The 24,970-nt window shown below is 41.0% G+C and overlaps 1 protein-coding gene across 5 annotated transcripts in view; it reads left to right on the forward strand.

Moving 5' to 3' along the window:
* The first annotated feature begins 432 nt into the window (after positions 1–432).
* The window catches only part of CAPRIN2 (caprin family member 2), a 38,758-nt gene continuing 14,220 nt past the window's right edge, over positions 433–24,970 (forward strand). Inside the window, exons 1-10 of one of the 5 annotated variants that reach the window (XM_037020409.2) lie at positions 434–633; positions 1,622–1,890; positions 3,839–3,901; positions 11,953–12,039; positions 15,874–16,112; positions 17,310–17,392; positions 19,392–19,559; positions 20,635–20,678; positions 21,592–22,269; positions 24,526–24,636. In XM_037020409.2, coding sequence (XP_036876304.1) covers positions 1,636–1,890; positions 3,839–3,901; positions 11,953–12,039; positions 15,874–16,112; positions 17,310–17,392; positions 19,392–19,559; positions 20,635–20,678; positions 21,592–22,269; positions 24,526–24,636 — 1,728 coding nt within the window. In that variant the 5' untranslated portion in view covers positions 434–633; positions 1,622–1,635. Of the gene's footprint in view, positions 634–848; positions 955–1,621; positions 1,891–3,838; positions 3,902–11,952; positions 12,040–15,873; positions 16,113–17,309; positions 17,393–19,391; positions 19,560–20,634; positions 20,679–21,591; positions 22,270–24,525; positions 24,637–24,970 lie in introns of those variants that run through there. The other 4 variants (XM_037020410.2, XM_037020411.2, XM_073223501.1 and 1 more) reach the window with 4 other exon arrangements.

Raw genomic sequence — 24,970 nt, forward strand, 5'->3', positions numbered from 1 at the left:
GCTGAGTCCCCTCGGGGCCGACGGGGACCTGCCCATCCCACCCATCCCACCCTGATGGGGCGCGGGGAGGGCAAAGGAGCCCCGCGCGTCAAGAGCCGCTCCTCAGCCGCCAGCCGCTCGGGCGCCGGGTAACTGGCGGGTCCACGGGGGGCGCGCCGCCCGCCCCGAGCGATGGGCAGCACCTGCTCAAGGTCGCGTACCCGAGGCCCCGGCCGCGGCCCGCACGAGCGGGTGGGGCTGCGGCGGCCGCCCCGCCTCCCTGGGCTCACCTGCCGCCCCGCAGTCTGCGCAACCGCGGGGAGCACGCGCCCCCTGGCGGCCGCCGCCCGCCGCCGCCGGGCCTCCGCGGATATAAGCCCCGCCGGCCGAGGGGCGGGCCCGGGCCAGCGCGGCGAGTCGGCGGGGCGCCCGGCGCCGCAGACGCCGCCCGCGAGCTCGGGGCGGGGAGAGCGGGGAGGCGGGGAGGAGACGCAGGCGCGGGCGGCGCCGGTCCACCTCCGCAGCGCTCGCGGCTCCCGCGGCTTTCGAAGGCGGGCCCGGGCTGCGGCTGCGGCAGCGGCCTCGGCTGCCTGCGGAGGTGAAGCCGGACTGCGGCGGCCTGGGCAGCGCGGCGGGAGGCGGCCGGCCCCGAGGGTGGGCAGCGCCGGGCGGCCGCGCATTCCCAGCGGAGTCCCCGAGGGCAGGGGCTCCGGGCGTTTCCCCCCCGGGCGGCCTCGCCGGCGGCTCCTGCAGAGGCGGCCTCGGCGCCCCGGGGGCCGTGGGCAGGGGGCGCCGGGGCCCTCCGGGCGCTGAGTGGCCGCCCCGGAGAGGCGCCCCCCGCGCGGGCCCCTGGGCCTGGGAGGATGCCCTGGGGCCGCTCCTTGGGCGGACGGGGATGCTGCCGGAGATGATGCGCGCGGCGAGGCGGGACCGGGGCCGTGGAAGTCTCGCTAGGATGAGCCCCTAAGCCCGGCGGTGGGGAGTGCTTGTGGCTTGGCCAAATAAAACAAAAACCCAGCTCGGGGCATTTGCAAAAGTAGCTTGCTGCAAATGGCCAATAGTGCCAGACTTGCCATGTAGGCCCCAGAGCGATCAAAAGGAAGTTAGCGTTCCTGTTCGAGAAGCTGCTCGCAGCTAGTGAACGAGCGCTCAGGAAGGGTTGCGGGGTTTGGGATTTCCTTTTGGATGGCGTTGCTGAGTGGGGTTGGGCTGGTGGGAGGGATAATGTAATGAGATTCGAGCGGCCGCTGTAAGGTCTCACTGTGGAAAGCTTGCTTTGCGTGTGTCATCACTTGCCCGAAGATCTTACTCAGAATGTGGATTGCCCCCAGGACAGGAGAGGAGCTCTGAAGCCATTGCTTGATTAGCAGTTCTTCCTCCGTGGAAAATGGAATTTCTGGCAACATCCCCCCTGGTGTAGATTTTGCCTACGGAGGGGCACTAGTGTTGGCACGAATTGCCTTAAAAGTAGTGAGATGGAGGCAGGTGTCTAAAGCACCACTGGTTTTGAGCTCACTTCTGTGAAGGAGAATTTTGAGGGAGTGAGTCTAGATTTTTCAGAGAAGTTAAAGCCCTCAGTGTGTCTCTCGAGTCCTAGTTTACTTTTATGCTCAACTTTTTTTTTTCCCCTTCCCTCCTTTAGCCTCATCTGTTTCAATGGTGCAACTCTCTTCATCTCCTTCCGGTTACCAGTCACCTTCAGGCCGTTCAGAGGAGGGACGAGAGGGGAATATGAAGTCAGCCAAGCCCCAAGTGAACCACAGTCAGCATGGAGACAGCCAGCGGGCCATGAGCCCCTTGCAGTCTGCGCTCAGTTCGGCTGCCGCCTCTCCTTCCCAAGCATATGAGACATACATTGATAATGGACTCATATGCCTTAAACACAAAATTAGAAACATCGAGAAAAAGAAGGTAACTTTTTTCTCCCAGCCCTAAATGTGCACCATCTTAAACAAGGATGAAGGGCCTGACATCTTTGCTTCCTATCAGGACTCAGAGGTGTTCCTTCCTGAAGCTTTCACTAACTGTGGGGCTTAGCTAGCTGCAAACATACAAGCAGGCTAAGTATTGCATGTGTCAAACCTTTGCTGTTTGATTTGTCAGCAGAACTCAATAAAAATTAATAGTAAAACAGTTATGCATGCTACTGTTGAAATACGTGAAAGCTAGCTACTTTAGGTCAGATTAATCCTTGAGTGCTGTACTAATGTTTCTTTTCAGAGATGAATAATAGCTTGATTTTTATTTTTTCAGCTTGTTTTCCTTGTGACTTTCTGCAGCTGTTGATTTTGCAGTATTAAGTGCTGCAGTCGGGGAAGCTTTTTTGATGGTAGAGCCAGAAAATGTTTTAGCACCAATATTTATGTTGCTCGGGGATTGTTTGAGATGGGTAGGTTGAAAGCATTGTAGAGAGCCTTGTAAAGAGACCCAGGGGTCATTACCAGCTTCCCGTTGCAGTAAATGCTGATGTGAAGATCCAACTCATTCCTCATTTCCTGAGTCATGTAGCCTGTAGAGCAGCGCTGCCCGCTGCTTTGTTGTGTCATGATTCTCTTTTGCTCGTGATGCTAATGTGAGTGATTAACTATCTGGGTCTAGGAACTCCTACATATTTTTATGTCAGACCTAGTTAAGACCTCAGGTAAGCTGCTGTTAGTGGTGGAGTGTGAAAAGGTTTTTTAAGAGTCTGGTTAATTTTTTTTTTTTTTAAGCACACCAGGAAGGTAGGGAAGAAGGGCCAGTTACTAGCAGTTTCTCTGTAGCCCTAGCTCTTAACCAGTTGTCTTTTGAGTGCATGCCATCCATCGATCACAAGTGTGATAAGGTGGGTGTGCTGCAGTCAGCACAAATTCCCTGCCACTGTGGGGAAACTAGTTAAAGCAGGATTTATTCAAAGCAGGATCTATTGATGGAGGCGTGTTAACATCTTCCCCTAAGTGGAGGAACTACATACAGGTGTACAGATATACCCACTTATACTCTTGCAACTTCACTGTAGTACCTCTTAACTTTTGAATACCTATCTGGTCAGTACCAATGCTTTTGCTGCAAGTTTCTGGGAAAGCATTTTGAAGCTATAAAGCCAATATGGGAGGAGCCTAAACCTTTCTTTAGAATATCATAGTGGATCATGTCATTATTGTGGGGGCAATAAATGCAATTTATTTGTTATGTATTTACTTAAATACCAGATTTAATATCAAGAACAGCTTTAGGTTGAGGCTCCCATAATGCTACAAAAGACTTACATTTCTGTACATCCTCTGGGAAGTTCCCTATTGGAAATAAATGCCACCTAATTCAACAGGTATCTAATAGTTCTGCATGAGATCAGAGCAGGATTTCTTAGCCTTAATACTATTGATATTCTGTGCCAGGTAATTCTTTGTCGTGGGGGCTGTCCTGTGTGCTGTAGGATTGTCCTGTGTGTGTTGAGCAGCACCCCTGGCTTCTGCCCACAAGATACCAGTAGCACTCCAAGCTGTGATCACCAAAAATACCTGCAGGCATTGCCAGATAGGCTGGCAGACAGAATTGCCCCTGATTGCGCATCACTGGGGTGGGAATGTGTAATTGACTAGGTAAGTCCCTGTGTGTTAAGTAGTCCAATGATAAACTGAGGCCATTAAAAGGGTTTTCTTAGTGCTTAACTTTTGTAACTCCAGACTAATGTTGGCTGTGTGTAATATTCACTTCACTGACTGGACCTCATCTGCACTTGCTGCCTGCCTTGTAGTAAAATGGAGTTCTTGGAGATTGATAGCTAGCTTCAAGAACTTGGTTTTCATAAGGGACAGTCTGATCGTTGGCTTCAGAATTCTATTTCAGACTCTAGTAGATGCAACTTTCTCTCTTGTAGCTCAAACTGGAAGATTACAAGGATCGCCTGAAAAATGGGGAGCAACTGAATGCAGACCAGTTGGTAAGTGGTTTCCTTTTCTTAGTAAAACTGTAGATGGATTTGATGAGACCAGAGATTTGATAGGCCGAAAAAGAAGAGTGAGAATCCACTGGGTTTTTCAAAAGACTTTGTCTTCGTCGCCTATTAGATCTCACAGATTTGACTTGACTTTTGTCCTAGCAGATGGTATGGAACGGGGGTGTGGGCTAACTAAGTGAACACCAGGCTCTCACTGAGGGTGAACATACGGATTTAAATTCAACTTTTGCTAGGGTGGACGGAGGAGGAGGGGAGGGGGCACTCTGGTGTTCTGCTGTTCACTGGTATATTCTAAACCTGACATCTTTAAAATGTACAACACTGCCTCCAGCTGGCCTGCCTTTCCGCCAGCTGCTTCCCCTTACTGCCTTTCATGGTCTCTCCTTGTCTACCCCGGATCGCCGTGTCCTCTCTCAGGAGGCATGTTTATCTCATACCTATCTGGCCTTCTGGAAGAAAAAACAAAACAACTTCCTATAAATACTAGACTTCACAATTAAAAAAAATAGTGTGTAACTTGTCCGTGGTATACCTGGCAATTGCAAATTTTATCTAATGTGGGGAAGGAGAGTTCTCAGAATATGGAAAGGAAAAAAAATTGCTTCAGTAACGTTTGTCACTTTGACCTGATCACATCTCCTGGCTGAGAAGGGACACGGTGAAACCAAATATTATTTGATCTGGCTTGTGGATTTCTTACCTTTGTCTTTTTTAACGGAGATTTTGGTTGTGTGTCATAGATACTGGCATTCAGGAGCTTTTCCCTTGCAGTATTGACACTTCTTCACTGACCTAGAATTTTGTGATGTAGTGAATTGCAGTTTTGCTGAGGTACAGGTTTGAATTGTGTGAGCTCCACGAGAATGAGGTTCCCACATCAGCACTGGACATCCGGCACTTCAGCGTGTCTTTATTTTCAAGTAGTTGTGCTCTTTTCCAGTAACTTTTAAAGTGATAAAACTTTCCTTTTTGTCGGTATCCACGCAGGAGTTACTCTGTTCCCGTTGTGCTTCTGATTTGGGGAAAAAACAGGGGTTGGCGTTGGGGAGGTTGGTGGTTCTCATGGTCTGTTTCTGAGGAATGTCAAGGCCATGCTATAATTCAGAGCCCCAGGCAGGCTAACTTCCGTTTTAATATTGCATTACCGTCTTCATAGCCACGTGTTGCTTCTATAGTATTGACTTTGATTTTCTGAGCAACGTGCTGACAGCTGCCTAGTTTGTATCACCAGTAGATCAGCCCCTGAACCCTAAATTCCTATGTCCACTTGCCTATTTGACATCCTCTAACCTTACCCTCCGTCCCAAAACCTGCTCCTCTTTTGACCTCAGCTCTGTAGTTAAGGGCCTGATGGACTAGAAGGATGGAGTTTCCACAAACCTTGGGGAATTTTTCATCTTCTCATATCACACCCAGCCCATCAGCAAGTCTGCTCAGTTCTATCTTCAAAATGAAATGAAGAAACTGAGCATTTCTCATAAATGCTGCTTCTGCCATCCTCGTCCAGCCACATCATCTTTCATCAGCATTACTGTCATAGCTTCCTCATAGGCTCCTCTGTTTCTACTCCACGTCTGTTCTCAACACAGTAGCCTCAGTAATCCTGTTGACATGTACGTCAGATGGTCATTCCTCTGCCCGAAAGTCCCCGTGACGGTGGCAGAATGCTTACTGTGGCCTACAAAACCGCACAAAATATGCTCCCCAATTTCTTTTACATCCTTACTGCATTTCCTGCGCTTCTGTCCCTTGCTCGCTTCATTCCAGCCAACCGGCCTTCTTGTCTCTCAAATATCCCAGGCACATGTCTGCTTCAAGGTTTTTGCATGCGCTGTTCCTGCTGCCTGGGGTGCTTTTTCCCAGATGTCTAACTGGCTCAATTCCCAGCCTCCTTCAGCTGCTCATGTGAAGGTCATCTCAGTAAGGCTTGTCCTGACAACACTATACTTCTGTTCCTCCATTCACACTACTCGGCAGCTCTCCTTGCTTTCATTATTTAATGTTTTATGAAAATATAGTTGATACACAGCATTCGTTTCAGGTGTACAACATAGTGATTCAACAATTACATTACTAAAATGCTCAAATGTATCCATTACTAAATGGTAAGTGCAGTTACCATCTGTCATCATACATAGATATTAGAGCATTATTGTCTATATTTCCTATGCTGTACTTTCAACCCCATAACTAATTTATTTTATGATTGGAAATTGATACCTCTTTATGCCCTTCACCTATTTTGCCCACTTCCCCACCCACTTTAATTTTCTTAGTAGAAGCACCTCTCTCACAAACTAATGTTTTCTTTCTTTCTCTTATAATATGAATGCCATTACAGTAGAAATTTTGTCTGTTCACTGCTGTTTTCCTAGTAATTAAAATAGCATATAGCTTATAGTAGGCTTGTAAATATTTATTACATAGAGATTTACTAAATATAAAATGACTGAATATTAGATGTTAGGTGTGATAGTTTGTGTTGTTTTGGAGAAACAACATCTCAACACAAGCAATAAATATTGAAAGTAGAAATTTAGAAAATGCAGGTAAGTCAGAAGAAAAAAATCTAATCTGACCACTCAGAACTGTCATCAGTAGTGTAGTAGTTAATTAAAAAGCTCTAAGTTTAGTTTTTAAGTGTGGCAGTAAATCACATAGTTTAGAAACTAGGAAATATTAAAAAAGATGTGGTTTTTCTTTCACCCTGTCCTTCCTCTTTTTAGTTCTCATCTGACAAAATAATGGTTGCTAATTCTTACATGTCCAGAGCTTCTTTAAACCTATATATCCAGATATTCTCCCTTCCTCCTGTCTGTTTTTCTATACAACTTAGGTTAATAGATGTAAATTTTGGGCCTTTATTTTGCTGTCTCCCCCCACCATAGACCTTATTTTTTGAGCAGTTACAGGTTCACAGCAAAGTTGAGCAGAAAGCGTAGTTCACATAGACACTCTGATCCTATATGCGCATAGCCTCCACTGTTAATATTTCTTACCAGAATGGTGCATCGCTTACAGTGGGACCTGACACGTCGCGATCACCCAAAGTCACTGTTTGCATTACGCTTCTCAATGGTGTACATTCATGGGTTTTGACAAATGCCTAATGCCATGTATTTACCATTACAGTATCATACAGAATAGTTTCAGTGCCCCTAACAATCCTTTCTGCTCATCTATTCATCCACCCCGGCCTTTTTTAATATCATGTCAGTGTTTCCATAGTACATGGTCTTTAAAGTTGGGTTGAATTGTTTTGTGAAACTGTCTTAAGACTGATTCTATTTTGGGTGGGAGTCCTTTGAAAATATTGTCTATTTTTCCTTTGTAAATTGGTTTGCTTGCTTTTCATTCCTTTTTTTGGCATCAACTTTTCAAAACTTCCCCTGAAAATCACTTATTTCATCCGGTTTTAAAAGTTTGTGTAGATTAGGGCAAAGTAATTAAAAAATTGTTTCTGTGTTATTTTTCATTTATTTCTAATTTTGTGTGGTTGTATTTCCTTGGTTAACTCTTAATTAAGTCAGCTTTTTTTTTTATCAGCTTCTGGATGTATTTAAATTTTTCTTATCTTTCTACTTTCCTTTGGTTTATTTACTTCATTTTCTAACTTTGAGTCGAGTGCTTAATGCATTTCCTTTTCTCCTTCAAGCACTGTGTTAGCTGTATACAGTAAGTTTGATACTGTATTTTCAATATCAGTGGCTAGAAATTCTGTAATTGCAGTTTGTATTTCTTCTTTAGTGCAACAGATATCTGTAATATTGTAAATAAAGTTTCTGTGATCTGTGTGGGTATCATAACGTCTTTCAGTGCTACCTCTTAGTAACCTGTCAAGACTAAACAACACACCTCTAAGATTTCACTAAGACTGCTAACATAAACCTAGATTTCTCCTCTTAAACAGCAAGAAGAATGTCTCAATGAAGTTTTTTAGAGTCTTGTTTGTAACTTTTAACGTCTGGTTTGGTTCAGATCTTGATTTGAAACGGATAACAGAGGTTCAAGTGCGTGAGCAACGTGCTTGATGTTCTGGCTGCACTGACATTTTTATTGTTCAAGAATGAGGATTTGGTACTCATCTCTTATTGCTAAACTCATGAAACAATGTGGAATCTTCGCTCCTCTGTGGTCCCGCTGCTACCGGCCTAGTCAAGGAAGCCACCTAAGTGCTGCATAAGCTTCCCAGTTAACCTTCTGCTCTGTCCTTCCAGTTCACCAGTCCTATTCCCTCTAGTGTTCTTTTCTCAGCAGAAATCTCAGTGTGTGATTTACGCCAAAGCTTTAAATTCTGCTCAGAATGTTTAAGCATATTTGAGGCTAAGATGATGTTCTGAAGTACCTTTAATTCATTTCAACAAAAATCTTTTGAGTGCCTACGCTGGGAGGTGCTGTGTGCTTCATGCTAGGGCTGTAATACCGGAGGGACAAATGCGATGCCTGTGCTCGTGGACATAATGTGATGGGGGAGAGGCAGGAAATGAGTGAATCCAAGTGTGGTGGGTGTTCAGGCGAAGCGCAGAACGATGACGGACTGTGATGAGGAGCCGGCCCGGTCTGGAGAGCGGGGGGTGCCGCTTTCTTGAGAATGGGGTCCTCCAGTTAAGATCTAAAAAAATGAAACGGACTTAGCCAGTTCAAGTGGGGAGAGAGGAAGAGGCGCAGGCTAGGCAGCTGCTAGCATGTGTAAAGGGCCTGGAAAGGAAAAGTGTTTTTACAAAGAGCCTTTCTAAGAAACTGGAAAGAAGGCCGGTGTGGATGGAGTGGTGAAGCTGGAGGAGAAAGCCACAGAATGCAGATCTCTGTATGCCAGTTAAGACTCTGTGCTTTTTCTTAAGGGCATCAGACATGATACAGATATATTTTAAGCAGAGAGTACTAGTTTGTAGTTAAAAAAAAAAATCCCTTTCCTGGGTGAGGAGTTGTTTGGAGATGGTAGCATACGGGTGTAAAGAGACCACACGTGGGCTGGCTGTGTTCTAGGTCAGAGGTTACGGGAGCTGGTATGAAGGGGGTGCAGAGGGGTTTGAAGACGCAAAAAAATTGATACACTTTGGTGACTGGATGTGTAGGAGTAGAGAGAAGAACCAGGTTTGTGGCTTGAACACTTCAGTGGATGGTAAGACCATTTTTTTGGGTTGGAAACACTGGGGGAGAACAAAGTTTGGGGAGGATAGGCTAAAGAACTTAATTTTGGACAATTGATTTTAAGGCGCTATAAAGCATTAAGGGTGATGTCTAGTAGGTAGTTAAGATACAGGTGTGGACCATAGGGAAGTTTCGTCTACAGATACATCACCTGGATGGCTGCTAACTGAAGCCGTGAGAAAAAGATGAGACCATCTTGGGTGAGAGTATAGAAAACAGAAAGAAGCCTAGGACAGAGTCCCGAGGAACTCTGACATTTAACATTTGGGTAATACTGGCTAAAAGCATTTTTAGGGAACTCACTTTAGGGTCAGGCATCATTCTGAGTGATTTATAAATATGAAATCATTTATACTGCACAGCATCTCTGTGATGTAGGTCCTGTTATCTTTATAAGTGCAAACAACTGAGGTGAGAGAAGTTAATGGAAAAATTCTTGGTAAATAAATGGGAGAAAAATGGAAGTTTAGTGTTAATGAAAAATAAGGGATGTTTGTAGAGCAGGAAAGTACCTTTATATTGAAGTCTTCTGAGATGTCTACCAAAAGGAGAGTTATAAAAAATCCATAGGTTTTAAAGGCTGGGATTGACATTGCTGAAATCAGCCAAGGCAGTAGTGATAGAATCCAGGTTGCTAGAGGCTGGAGGAGAAATGGAGACTATAGATGTTTTTGAAATTTAAATCTGGAAGGAGGTGGTTGCCAGAAAGGCACATTTTATTTTTCTTGCTTAGGTTGGGGAGACTTGAACTTTTTAAAATGCTGGCTTAAGCATCAACAGAGAGAGAAGCTGAAGGCATTAAAGAGGAATCGCAGAGTAGGATCTCCTTGGAAGGCAGGGTTGAGTAGCATGCAGGGCACAGGTGGAAGGATGTCCTCCTCAGGGGAGGAAGGGAGGGAAGAAAGGGTGGATCCACGCGGCAACCCAGCTCCCAGCAGAAGGGGTTGAGGTGGTTCCCAGATGATGCTGTTTCTCTAGACACAGTTAATACCATCTGGGAGTGGACGTGGAGGGATTTTCCTTTCTAGTTTTTCCTCCCTCTGAAGACCGTATACTATGGTTATGTTATTTGTGTATTCTTCGTTCTATAGTTGGAAGACTTACTTACTTTTCTTATAATGAAATATATGGTCCCAACCAAACATTGCATGTGAGTTATACTGCATCCAAAAGCATGCATCAAACAATTACCAAAGGGAAAGGGACTGGGGAGGATGGGTGGGAAGGGAGGGATAAGGGGGGAGGAAAAAAAGAAAGGGGGCCTTACGATTAGCATGTGTAATGTGGAGGGGGGCATGGGGAGGGATGTGCAACACAGAAGACAAGCAGTGATTGTACAGCATCTTACTGCGCTGATGGACAGTGACTGTGAAGGGGTATGTGGGGGGGACTTGGTGATGGGGGGAGTCTAGTAAACATAATGTTCCTCATATAATTGTAACTAATGATACCAAAATAAAAAAGAAAAGATTGCAAGATAAAAAAAAAAAGTGTGCATCAGAGCCGTCGCTCAGCCCAAGCAGGCAGTGTCTACACCACTGAACTCCTTCCCATGCTTCCTCCTTCCTGTAACCTGACGAACTTTTCCCCTCATTCCTTTGCTTTCATTTTAATGGCCCTTGTTTGTCGCTCTTGAATCTGTTCGACTTGCTTTTCTGCACCACATAATAGATGTCATCATGCCATACATTTGGCATTTTGTCGTCTTCACTCATGTTCAGGATTTTTACAGTGAAGCCAGTAGTCTGTATTGCATTTGCTTTTCTCTATTCACTAGAAGTCTATAAATAAATAGATGGGTGTTTGAATTGCTTGTTCTTTTTTATTCTACTTTGAACAATCTTATATGTGTTATTGAGACAGGTGCAAGATTGTTTTCAGGGTATTTACCTACCACTGGGCGGTAGGGTATGCCCATGATTAACTGCATAGGTAAAAATGCCAAACTCTTTTCTAAAATTATTCTACCAATTTATACTATTGCTGGTAGTACATGGGAGTTCATCTTGCTCTATATCTTTGTAAAGACTTAGTATTATCAGACTTTTTAAAGACAGCTTGATTGAGGTACATATATATAAAATGAATCCATTGTAAGTGTACAATTCAATGATATGTAGTAAATTTGTAGTTATGCAACTATCACGACAATCCAGTTCTAGAACATTTCCATTACTCCTTGCCTTTTGTGCCCTTACTTGTTTTTTAGCTCTCTAAATTTGTCTTCCCTGGATATTTGATATAAAATAAGGTCTTTCCCACCTGGCTTCTTTGATTTACCACCTCGTTCTGTTTCGTGTTGACCCTTTGTTCTTCCAAATACATTTGAGTTAAAGGTCCATTAAAAACCTAGCCTTTCTCTAAGTATCAGCTTTGTTCTTCATGTGAAATCTTTGACAAATTTGCCCCTTTAAATTTACAGTATTTCTATTATAATACTTCCTTAATTTAATCTATTACAGGTAGTTGTTTACCAGTCTCTTTTTTACCATAATATAAATTTCTTCAAGTTGCCTAGTCATCTATGTGGCCCTCACTGTGGTACCTATGTAATATATATTTGAGTAGTGAATGAATATTGACAGAGGAATCCTATTGGCTTACTGCTCATAAAACCGAAAGGTCTCTCTGACCTTACACTTACAGACAGGGACTCAGCCTATTTTTATTATGGCTCAGATTTCTAGTATAAAAAGTGAATTTTAAAATTCAACTTTATATAATCACTGCTAAGTGCTTTTTCTCCATACTTTTTTGAGTATGTATAGTAAAGGGCTAGTTCATAAATTCTTAAATCTCCTCTGTTGTTTTTAAGGAACATTTATTTTGACATTTGTGCTTACAAGTTCACAGAATTGACGCTTTCTTATCCTATTTGGTAGGAAGCAGTAGAGAAATATGAAGAAGTGCTACATAACTTAGAATTTGCCAAGGAACTTCAGAAAACCTTTTCTGGATTGAGCCAAGATGTGAGTATGTTTTCTTTGCTTTTCCTAAGTCCAGTTCAACCACTCATCTCAAAGAAAGTATCTAATAATGGTGTTCAGTTACCATACTTCTAATTCTTGCTGGTATTTTGTTGGGGTGAGGGGTTGACAGTTGTTACTGAAGAACTAGTGTTTTCAGATTTCCAGAGTCTCAAGAGAGTACAAAGGTATCTGAATATGAGACATTGTGGGTAAAGTATTATCTAATGTGTATTATTTCACTATGAAATTATAGAAATCATCAAGAAGGAATAAGAACTGTTTTGATAGATACATTTCCTAAAGATATTTTAGAATATGTGGGCTTGTAAGTTTAGCATTATTTAGCATTCGGAAACAGAATTGGTAGACTTTTCTAGAGACCACGACAGTTACTACCAGGAAAATCTGTGATTCTTGTAAAATAGAGTTAAGTCTGGTCTCACTGCTATTTAGGGTCTATATGTTGGCAGTTCAAACTTTTATGTCTAACAAATTTAATCAGCAGTTAATGTGAAGTCTTATACATTCATTAGTAAAATGTTCCACGGTGTTTCAGAATCTTAGATTAATATTTAGTATTAGGCCCTTTAAAGATCATGTGCTAATAGGAGATGTTTTGTAAATTCATTTCTAGGATTGGGAGCATGCCTAATAAGATAGCCTCTTCTACTTTTTGGATATTTTCTTCTGGTGTGGCGAACTAAAATTATTTTCTCCATTTCTCTGACATCAAAAAACCCCAGGAAATCTCAAAATATCATTTTTAGGCTCAAGACATCTATCATCTTAATCCTTATAATACAACTCTGAGTTGCTCTCTTCTGGAAGTCTGACTTACTTAATTCTTAAAATGTAAAATGTAGTGTATAAATCTGAAATATAAAATAGTCTAGTGGGGGGCCACTACTCTCTGTTATTGCAAGTAGAAGATGACATCAGCTCTTTTTGTCAACCATAACATATTTTAACTCATGTTGACTCATTTATCACTTAATTTTAGTACTTTCTGTTAATTCCACAATTATTAAACATTTTTAGGCTATTTAAAATACAATACTGTCAAGTCAGTATTTTTATTGTATGTTTCACACACACACACACACACACACACACACACACACACACACACACCCATGCAAATATGTTAAGTTTATTTAGTTTGGTCTGTTTTGCTATAAAAAGATCTCCCATATATTCCTTTTGGTTGGATGGTTGGAAATATGCTTCTATAAGACTTAAAAATTTCCATTAACTCCCTTTACTCAAAGTTACCCCATCAAATCTTAGTTTTCCATTCAGGTGTTTATTTTTTTCAGTATATGGTATTCCTCTTCTTTTTTAGGTGTAAGTCTTTTTTAAAAAACACTTTCCATGTGCCCGGCAGCTACAAAAATCCACTTGATTTTTACAGCAATCTAGGAAGTAGGTATAAATAGCCCCATTTCACAGATCAGGAATCCAAGGCTTGGGACTAAAGGAACTTCAAAGTCTTATGGCCTGTAAGTGGCAGAGTGGAGGTGGGGCCCTAACTATTTTTTACCCATAAAAATGGTTCTTCATAGCACAGCGTGGTATGGATCTATTTATGTGTGCTTCACTGCTGTAGTCCAGTAGCCACCAACCCGCTAAATTGTATTGATATCCATGTGTTGTTTTTCCTTATTTGTACCATAGATCTACTTTCATTTTAGGCGAGGTGCTAAAATACTTCAGAGCGTGCCTTAATCAAGACCCCAGAAGTGCTTGCCAGTATCTTCCAGCCTAGTACTTTGTGGGCCCTTCTCTGACTAGAATCTGTCTCCTGTCTGACCTCCCCTGCGGTAGTCAGTTTTGCAGGGCATGTAACATTTTCTTCTTTCCCTTCAAACTGAAGTTGGAAGCCATCTTGTTCAGTGCAGCCACGTCACTCTTGTCTTCCTGGTACGAGCTCTGAGCCCTTGGTGGGAATTCACCATTCTAAGTCATGGTTCAGAAAATTTCACTTTTCAGTACTGTTAGTTGATAGTGGCTTACTTCATATCATCTCCTTCTTCCCAGACCAGTTCTCAACTGGAAAGAGAGAAAAAAATGTAACCTGAGTTTTTAGTTTTCACATAAATAAGGAGAAACGGGCTGTGGTCAGTAGTTTTCATGATAGGTAGTTATGATTTAGGAGACAGCATATTCTTTTACTTGATACTTGATTGGTTTAACCAATATTTGAGGTCCTGTTATGTGTCAGGTTCTGTGCTGGGCACTAGTGGTATATTGGAGGTACAGTACCTGTCACCATAGAGCTGAAGTCTAAGAGGGATGCAGAGAAATAAAAAGATTGCCCTTTAATGTACCAGCTCGATAAGGAAAGTTCAGGGTGGTGTGAGGCCATAAGAACACATAACCCAGCCTTGAGAGGTGGCTGAGGAGATCTGAGGCAGTCGTGTGACAGTGATGCCCTCAGCGTCACCTACCTGTGCCTTCCTGTGCCATCATGGAGCTGTAAAGAGAATCCCACTGTCTTGGAGACCTAGAAGGGCCACCGCTATCCCTTCCTCCTCTAGAGCAGACACGGAGAGTCCTCTAATTTTGTGCGTGGTATTGGTGTAAGTCCGTATTGAAGTCTTGGAAAAAGCTTTTTGAACCCTTGCCATTCTGAGGAAAATATCCTTGCCCACAAGGGCAAAATTCTCACTCTCAAAATTTTATCTTCACCCATTGTCTCTTGTCACACCTGGTAGTAGCACAAGTCAAATTTATTAAGTTGCTTTCATACCCCCGCTAGGAAGGGATCAATAATGCCAGTGGATCTTCTTCCTGAGCCCACCTTCCTGAATCTTAATCTGTTAGGATTTATGAACATGTCTTTTGAACAGTTTTTCCCCATTTCTAGGGGAAAATCATCTTCTGGGTTTTTTTGTTCTTCTAGTATTTATAGCTTGGAAAATACCCAATATGGTGGAAACATTACAGTCAGAAAAACAACTATGGGGAGAAAAGACCTTTTAGGTTTCTTAATGGAAATAGATGGTAATTTTTATTGTTGGTATTTTATAAATGGGAAACCACTTCTGGGACCCGTGTGTTGCACACCTTTAAGGTCTTAGGGTTCTGAGTCTTGGAGTAGACTCCTGGCAGCTCAGTCTACACAGACATTTATTTAAGGGTGAACTTTCATTTCCCTAATTCTCCATTTGTATTTTGTCAGCTAAATATTGGAAGACAGCTCCATCCAAACTATTTTGAAAATGTCGCTTAATTTTACTTTAAAAAAACTGCAGCTGTTTTTTGGCATTACTTTTGTAAGACATTCTGTTTCTCCTTGGTTTTCTGTATATTCTGTACTCTTATAAGACATTATGTTTCTGTATGCTTCAGCCTGCCATCTTTGGTTGGTTGAAAATTGACCATTTTAGTCTATTCTTCTCCGGTAATGTGAGATTTAAAAAAACCCACACAAACTAAGTTGAAGCATTTTCTTTAAATATTTGTCCTAAAATTGCTTGATAGACATAAATATGAAAAAGTAAGACCTTGGCACTAACAGGGCCATCAGTGATAGGTACTTAGATTCTCAACAGGGTGGTAATAGGAGTAGGGGTACTAGATAAAGCCCTGAGTTGGGAGCCAGATACTTGGACTCCCTTGGGTCTGATTACCTGAGACAAACCAGTTTATTACTTAGTCACTTCTTTAGCTACCAAAGGAAGCAGGGGTTTAGTGAACGTGCTCATTTCATAGTCAGTGCTAATGTATATGAGATTTATCATCTGATCTTTGGGGTTAGGCTGTTACAGGCTATGAATTGCTGATAAGGGGCGGTGGCGAGTTGTCTACCTTAATTAGCATTTGTTTTCACAGCTACTTAAAGCGCAGAAGAAGGCCCAGAGGAGGGAGCACATGCTGAAACTTGAGGCAGAGAAGAAAAAACTTCGTACTATACTTCAAGTTCAGTATGTGTTACAGAACTTGACACAGGAACACGTACAGAAAGACTTCAAAGGGGGCTTGAATGGTGCAGTGTTTTTGCCTTTAAAAGAACTTGACTACCTCATTAAATTTTCAAAACTGACCTGCCCTGAAAGAAATGAGAGTCTGAGGTAAGCCAATGAAAGTATTTTCCTGAAAAAGAACATGTAACACTTTAGTCTAACTTTTTAGTTATATATGCATATTTTAAGTAATTAAGAAAACATAAATTCCGATTCAGTATGGGCAGTGGTGGCAGCTCAGCCTCTGATAGGGGTGCTAGGCTGTCGGAAGGAAAGTGAGTGTGAACGGCCTCATTAACATGCTTTTTTATTGTACCACCGATTTTAAACGATGTCTGATCAAGTTTTAACCTTCTACAAGCATTAACCATAATACTGATTATGTGTATTCTTAACAATTTTTGTAATTACCTCAGGCTGATTTCTTACCTGAGAACCTTTGCCTTCTTACTGCTGCTGTGCTTAAGTGGAGGTAAACAAAATTTAATTTGGTCACTGTCACTAAACAGTCAAAGAGAATTATTTGGTGTTCTTCTTATGCTCTGAATAAATACTGAGAAACAAATCTGATCATTTAAAATATAAAACTAGCAAACTGAGGCTACCGTTTTTGCTCCTACAGTTACTGATTTGCTGTTTTTTGCTCTGATGGCATAAACCAGCTAATGGACAAACTTCTGTGCTTTTATGTTGTTAGATACAGGCTGTTGCAATGTTGTGTCTGTTAGCCATGCAAACGCAGAGTTAGATTTCAGCTGTTATTAGGAATCAGCCCTGTATGGGGAAGAAACCTAACTAGATTCTTAATTATCTATGTGTGGCCATATATATTTTATTCTCATTCTGATCATTTACACTGCTATCATTACCTATTTGGTTGATTCCTTCTCCTTCAGTTTGGTGGATTCAGGGAATGTATGTGAAATGTCAGTGTAACGTAATTTGAAAAATAAGCTGCTCTCTTTCAAGTCAAATGCAGGTCTTAATATTTCCATTCCACTGTTTTTCATCTAGGACATATACTATATAATGAGTAATAATGCACTGACAGCTTTATGCTCTTTTTGGTCTATTCCTTAATAGCTGTATTTGGTAAAATCTTTATTTTAGTTGTCATTTGAAATCCCCATAGATGGGCACTGTGTCATCTTTCATAAAATCTCAGTTTTTCATTTCCAAAGAGTAAAAAGACAGACTGACACTGACTGTCGTGACTGTTGATGGGTCATACTGTGTAAGTTGTACTGCTCCGTGATCTGTGTGCCTCTGAAGCCACTTTGTTCTGCTGCTGCTTTTCCTTCTCAGTGTTGAAGACCAGATGGAGCAGTCATCCTTGTACTTTTGGGACCTTTTGGAAGGTAGTGAGAAAGCAGTGGTAGGAACGACATGTGAGTTTTCTCTTCTCTGGGATTATGCAGTAAACGCTTCCCTGGATGTCTAGAAGTTTTAGTATGATGAAGGCCCAAACTGTCAGTCCATCAGAACTTCATGTTTGACAGTACCGTATTCATCAGGAGAAAGATCTCTTTGTTTAGCTCTGTTAACAGCAGCTATTGTGTAATTGTACTCAACTAAAATGAAACCTAGGGAGAGTTTTGAAGTGGCAAGTCATTATGATTTGGAACAAGAGCTAAGGACCAATACTCGCTTCAACACTAGCTTGACCATTTGGGGTTCAGTTCTCTGCACGGGAGTACCGGTTCTGTTTAAGAATCATAAAATTTACACCTTGTTGATATCAAAGCTTATCTGTCAAATCTGCCAAGAAGATATATGAATGGTTTGGCTACATAGTCTATTGAAGCATTATGGGCATTGAGGAAATGATAGGGGGAGAGAGAGCTCTTCTGGCTTCCTAACAGATGTTGGCCAGATGACCATGTACAAATGTACACATAAGTTTTGTGTCCTACCTTGGGATAATGAAAGGTTCTTAAACACTGGTAACATTTTCATTACTAGTGATTGTTTCCCTTTAAAAATATTTTAAGTATGTATGACTCAAAATTTCACCTTTCAAGTTCAAATCACAGAAATTTATTTCATGGTTAGAATGCAAAATGATACAAATACTTAGGAAAATAGTTTGGCAGTTTCTTATAAAATTAAGTGTATATTTACTATATGACCAAGTAATTACACTTCTAAATCCCAAGAGAATCGGAAATATATGTTCACATAAGTATTTGTATGTGAATGGCCGTACCAGCTTTATTCATATTATCACCAAATTGAGCATAGGCTAGATGGACATCAACTGATAATTGATAAGTAAATGTGGTATGTCCATACAGTGGAACCTACTCAGCAATAAAAGGGTGAATTATTGATACTTGCAACAACAAGGATGAATCTCAAAATAATCATGCTGAGGGAAAGAAGCCAGACAAAAAATGCATACATATTGTATGGTTCCATTTATATGAAATTATAAAAAAGACATAACTAGAATGATAGCAGATCAGTTGTTGCCAGGGAGTGGGGGGAGGGGATTGATACAAAAGAACATAAGTGGACTTTGAGTTGATGAAAATGTTCCTTATCATGATCCTAGTGGAAATAACATGACTATATATCTGTTAAAACTGTACACATCAAAGAGGTGGATTTTTTTGTTTGTAAATTATTCTTTAATGTTGATTTTTTTAAAGACAAATCATCCTAGTACTCCTATGAAAAGAATAATAGTCCCAAATCTAGTATGGGAATGCTGTTTAATTTGAGAATTATGTTTTTAGTGGATATTAAATATGAAATAGACTTTAGACCTATATATGATACAGCAGTTATAATGTCATCTTAACATTTTTTCTTGATCATCAAATGGCGATGTGCTAGGAGTGACACAGACCATATCTCAAAAATAAAATCTTAATCATGGAATTTTATAGTTGAGTAATCCTTTAGAGATTGTCCAAGATAGGGTTTTCTAGGGCTTATGTTTGAGGAGCTGTATTTACTTCTCCAAAGAGTTCCTTACCTGGGGAATATTAGAGTAACTGCTAGTTATGATGTCTGGGAGCGAATGGAGGAAATGACTTTTCTGTCAGCTCAGGGAGTAGATGTGTGCTTTTGTAACATAATAGAGAGTTTGATTAGGAACTCTGAGCTTTAGTCATTTTCCAAATGGTAGAAATGCAGGCCCAGAGGAACTTAGGGACTTGCTAAACTTTTTGGGATTCTGATCTTTATTACTTGATTCAGCATGGCATAAAGATGGACTGCATGCTTACTTTTATGATACTGACCAGTTCTTTGAGTGCCCCTAATGTAGAATATTATATGACCACTATAATTAGCATAAAATTATGATAGGTTTCTGTGCCAAGTAATTTTCCATGAACTATTAGGCTGTGTGATAACTGAGTCTCAATCACTCTTTCTTAGACAAACACATGAAAGAGTTACTGTCTAAATTGCTGAACTCAGGCTATTTTGAAAGTATCCCAGTTCCAAAAAATGCTAAGGAGAAAGAGGTACCATTGGAGGAAGAAATGCTAATAAAATCAGAGAAGAAGAAACAATTATCGAAGACTGAATCTGTCAAAGAGTCAGGTTTGTTGTGATCTCTGAAATTATTTCAAGTGGTTGTATTTTTAATACTTCCCCAAAATATGAAAATCATTTTACAATTTGTAAAATAATGTACAATTATTTTGTTAGTTTCTACATGCCTGGAAATCTTTACTTTCTGTAGGATAAACCTAGGTTCAGAAAACATTTATAGATTTTATTACCATGATTTATAGAGTAAATAAAATACATTTATTTGTGAATGCCTCTTAATAGAAACATTAGGTTATACTTTGTTACAAGTGAGTACACTGTTAAAGTCAGGTATTTGAACGAATCTCTTTGTGAAACTATTAGGAGGATAATTCCATTTGAAATTGTTGTTTAAAATGTAAGTATAATAGAATCCAATACAGTGGTAGAATGAGAGTATAAACGACCTAAGGTTAACATACTGATTCAGGGAAAAAATTGCCAAAACTAGTGAAGAAAAGTACTTTTCAAAATTCCACTTTTCCTGGGGAAGAAATCTGTGGAGTAAATGGTATTTTTGCTTTTGTTTGTTGAAGCTGGATTTATTTAAGAAATACCACTTCTAAGGAGGTAGTCTGGGCAGGATTCTCTGGTAGATTCAAGTCATTTCTTTGTTCACTTCCTCTTAGTTCTTAATACTAAGTTCAGCGCTTCAGTATCTGCACTGCCTTAACTCCTGCTGCCGACTTTCAACTAGCCTGTAGGGGGCCTTTGAGGGATCTATTTTAAGCTGAGAAGACTGCTTTTTGCCCCAGGGGGCCAGAGCTATGATTCCAACTTGAAAGAAGCTGTGTTCATTGGTAAGAGGAGGTAGTTTTATTTTCAATCAGAAATTAGTTTTTAAATGTAACTTGACTTCAGAAGTGTCTTATAAGGAGAGCTTCTAGGTTCAAATAGCTTCAGACCACATGCTTTTGACCAATAAGCGGTAGTGAGAGTTACTCCAGCCATGAACATACTTCACTGTGCTATCCTTTGTCTATCACTCTTCTGAAATATACTGCTAGAATGAATTACAGTTGTAGTTAGTCTAAAAACCCATAGATGACCTGGTATTTATTTAATATTCCTTTTATCTCCCCAGAGTCTCTTATAGAACTTGCACAGCCCGAGATCCAGCCCCAAGAGGTAAGGTCCCGAGAGGGAATCTGCTGATGTTGGTTTCTGAGACTTTTGAATAGTGTCGTTAGGAGCTGAGGCTCTGCAGCTGGCCTGTCTCAGCTTAGGTGCTGGCTCAGCAGCTCCCTGCTTAGTGACTTTGGACAACGTATCTGGCCCAGCTGGATCTGTTTTCCTCATGCATAAAATGGGATAATACGAATGCCTGCCTCGTGTGGTTATTGTGAAGATTAGTAGAGTTAACTTAAATTCTAAGTTGCTTAGAACTTGACCTGGCACATGTTAACTCCTCAAATGTCAGCTCTTCCTATTGTTTTTGGCTCCTGTGATAGAATTTAAAGATGGGCAGGCTCTTGCTCTCTCCAGAATTTTCTCACATTGCTAATAGAAGAGGGTATTGTTCTCTTTCTAAACACATTGAAATTCTTGGAAGCTGAAAAGAAGGGAAGAGGCAAAAATCACAACACGATTGATATAGAATGGAAATTAAAAGAAGGTTTGCAGTTCAGGAAATGTGAGGCTTAAGTTAACCAGTTTGACTTTGTGTAGTTGAGCTAGCTTCTGCCTTAGCATTTAAGGTTGTCAGGTGGGTAGACCGGTCCTAAGGCTGGCAGAGGTGGGGTAACCTTGGTGAAACAGCCTGAATCAGACAGAGGCAGCACCATGACGTGCAGGTCTCACTAGTCTCGGGTGAGTCAGATATAGATTCACTGCTTTCGAAGTATCAGAGTTTGTGTTTGTGTTAATCGAGGGAAAAGGAGAGGGCAAGAAAGTAGAACAGTCTTTTCAAGTAGGATGAGGACAGAAATTCCCCGTTCGCACGGAGGCTCAGACCAGTGGATGTAGGAACATGACAGTTCAGTCCTCTCCGTAAGGTCATCTACAAATTTTGTGACTCCAGTGCATTTTTGCTTTGGTCTAGTTTCTTAATAGACGCTACCTGACGGAAGTAGATCATTCAGGCAAACAAGATGCAGAGCAATCTTGGGGAGCAGCTGATGCTAGAAAACCGAATCTCCCCAGATGTTGGGATATGCTTACGGAACCAGACGGTCAGGAGAAGAAACAGGAATCCTTCAAGTCCTGGGAATCTTCTGTTAAGCACCAGGAAGTATCGAAGCCTGTGGTTTCCTTAGAACAGAGGAAACAAGAGATTCCCAAACTCAGGTCCACTGTGCACGAGGAGCCAAAGCAGCAGGACATCGCCAAAGCCAAGCCAACTCCCAGCCAGTGGAAGCAAGACGCTCCTAAATCCAAAGTGGGTTTCATTCAAGACGAGCAGAAGCAGCAGGAGACACCAAAGCCTTGGCCGGTTCCGCTGCAGAAAGAACAGGATCCAAAGAAGCAAACTGCAAAGTCTTGGACACCTTCTGGGCAGAGCGCACAGGACATCCCCAAGTCATGGACCCCTCCCGTGTGTGAAGAGCAGGATTCAGGGCAGCCAGAGACTCCAAAATCCTGGGAAAACAATGCTGAGAGTCAAAAACACCCTTTAACATCACAATCGCAGATTTCTCCAAAGTCCTGGGGGGTAGCAACGGCAAGCCTCATACCAAATGACCAGCTCCTGCCTAGGAAGTTTAATACAGAACCCAAAGATGTGAGTTGATTTGTATCCATCTGTTTCTGTCGATGTAGTCATAAGTAAAGAGTTGTAGTAATAATAACTTTTTATTTCTCTAAGGAAAAAAAAAAAAAGAACAAAGCCCATGTTAAATTAATGTATATATTTCATTTAACTCTTCAATGCATTGTTTTCCCTAGAAAATTGGAAGTAAATCTAGTCTGCCTTTTGAGCCTAACCTGAGATGAAACCTCCACAGTTAAAAAATATTGTTTTAATGCCAAAATTTTAATGACATGATTGACATAATAGTGGATAGTTCAGACAAAACCAAAATGTGAACAATTGAGAAGTGTAAGTGCATGTCACAGAGTGGGAACTTTGTTACACTATATATTTCCTTTGTCTTCCATCTGGCACACAGGTTACTTTTTCCTATGAAGTTACATTTTTTTCTGTGTTCTCTTTCACTCATTTGTAGCCTGCACTCTTTGAAGAAGGTACGTGGGGTGCAGATACTCTGGTAGTTGGGGAACGACTTGAATTAGTTCTCCATTTCTGTTTCAGATTAAGGATTTTCCAGAGATGGAAATAGTAGGCATTAAATGTTCTGTACTTTGATTTTAGATTACGAGATTTAGTTGAAATACAAGGCCTTGTTCTGTTAATGATAACCTATCTCAGGCAGAAAAGGGTGCTCATAATGGATAATCCTGGGACACAATGCTAGTTAGTGTTGCCTTTTATTAAATTGTAAGTTATTTACCACTATTTAAATGCAACCTCTTTACCACCTTGTTTGCTAAGAAATGTGAAGTTACCTCCCAGTGTTCTCCATCTCTAGTTCTGTTCCTTGCACTTCTGGGCCATTTTAAAGGCTTTCTGATAAAATTTTGGTCCCCTGATAGTGTGAGAAACATCTTGTCTAGGGAAATCAAAACATTGCACTTTATAAATAAATTACCCCTACCTGAGTTCTTACTCATGGGACGAGAATTTTAAATTCTCTCATCTGCTTTCTTCTCTTCTTCAGGTGCTATTATTAATTTTAGCTTCTTTCTGACCCTGCAGGAGATTGATAGCCTTATTTTATTAACCAGATATCATGTAAAGGTAATCGTAATAGACAACTATTTTGAGAAACTTACTTCAAAAACCGAGTTTTAAAATTCCATTAAATAGAATAATGCTGAGCCTTTACCATACTGGAATATTGGTACTGTGCCATTTGTTGAACAGATTTAAAATCAGAGGTACTTAGTTGGAAAGGTCAAAACTCATTTAATTTGCTTTTATATTCTATTGAAATTATGTTATATTGAAGTTGCAGGGCCTTTCAGTGACCGAGAGGGCACTTCTCTGTATAATACAATGCCTGCTTGTCTGTCTGCAATCTGAGCTGCCGAGGGTATGACTAAGTACAGTCAAGGGCAAAATAGAGTTCAAAGCCAAAAGACTAGATAACATGAAATTAATCACCAAAGCTTGTACTTTTTTCCTAAAAGAACCTTTCACATATTCACTTGGAGTCTATTAACTCTTATTGTATGTGATACTTTTGACAAGCTTAGCTGTGTGATTTCCCAGCGAATTAGAAGGTGAAGAGTTGCTGGTAGGGATAGACGCTCTGATGGCTGTAACAATTAGCTATAAACATGTGGTCTAGTTCAGGATATGCCAGTTTTAAGCAATGTGGCATGAGTGCCAACCACCTGATATCCCTGAATAGACCCCCAAAGTATGTTTACTTTATAATAAAATATAGCAGTGTGTTTCCTTAAGTCTAGGATGCATATATATATATATATACACACACACACACACACACACACACACACACTTTAATATCTTAATGTTTCTGAAATCACATACACCTTAAAAATGGGATGTATATTCCATGTGCTAGTAGTACATTTTTCTCTGGAGGGAAAACAAATCATTGGCATGTCATATAGTCAGTGGCATCTTACCATAGAGGATATATGGTAACTGTGTGCATAATGAAAGAACTTTCTATCAAGGAAGTTCTGTTATTCTGGGTCCTTCCTTTAAAAAATGAGGATATTTTAGATTTCCATTAAAGTTGTTCTGACGGGGAAAACAGTTTGGTGGTGGTTAGGAATTATTTTTCCTGAGTTATTTAGGGAATGGATTTATGCGGATTCTCTACCTGAGGTAAATCTGAGCATTGCTCTGTGTTTTGATTTCCTTAGCACGTACTGATAAGCTGTTCCCTGAATGATGCTACTGAACATGAATTTCACTCCTACACCTTATGGGTTTATCCTGTAGGTGCCTAAGCCTGTAGGTCCTTCCTCTGCCCTCCCAAAGGATCCAGTACTGAGGAAAGAGAAACTGCAGGATCTGATGACCCAGATTCAAGGAACTTGTAACTTTATGCAAGTATGAGTCATTCTTAGATGAATCTTTAAGTGATATTCATGGGGCTGCTAGCTTCTGATCTGAAGCCTTGTAATGAAGTTGTTGAGAGCATAGGTTCTGGTGTCCAGAATGAGTATGAATCCTGGTTCGGCCTCTTACGAGCTCTGAAAGTTCAGGCAAGTTACTTATTAACTCTCTGCCTCAGGTTTGGTTTTTGTTTGTTTAAATGAGGGTAATAGTTCTCACTCCTAAGTTTGTTGTGAGTCATTAGACACATGTAGGAAGCTTAAAGTGTTCAAATATTATTACTGCTATAGAGCAGTTCCCCCTCAGATAGTGAGAATATACACTATGC

This window comes from Manis javanica, chromosome 15 (genome assembly GCF_040802235.1).
Source record: "Manis javanica isolate MJ-LG chromosome 15, MJ_LKY, whole genome shotgun sequence".
Taxonomy (NCBI): domain Eukaryota; kingdom Metazoa; phylum Chordata; class Mammalia; order Pholidota; family Manidae; genus Manis; species Manis javanica.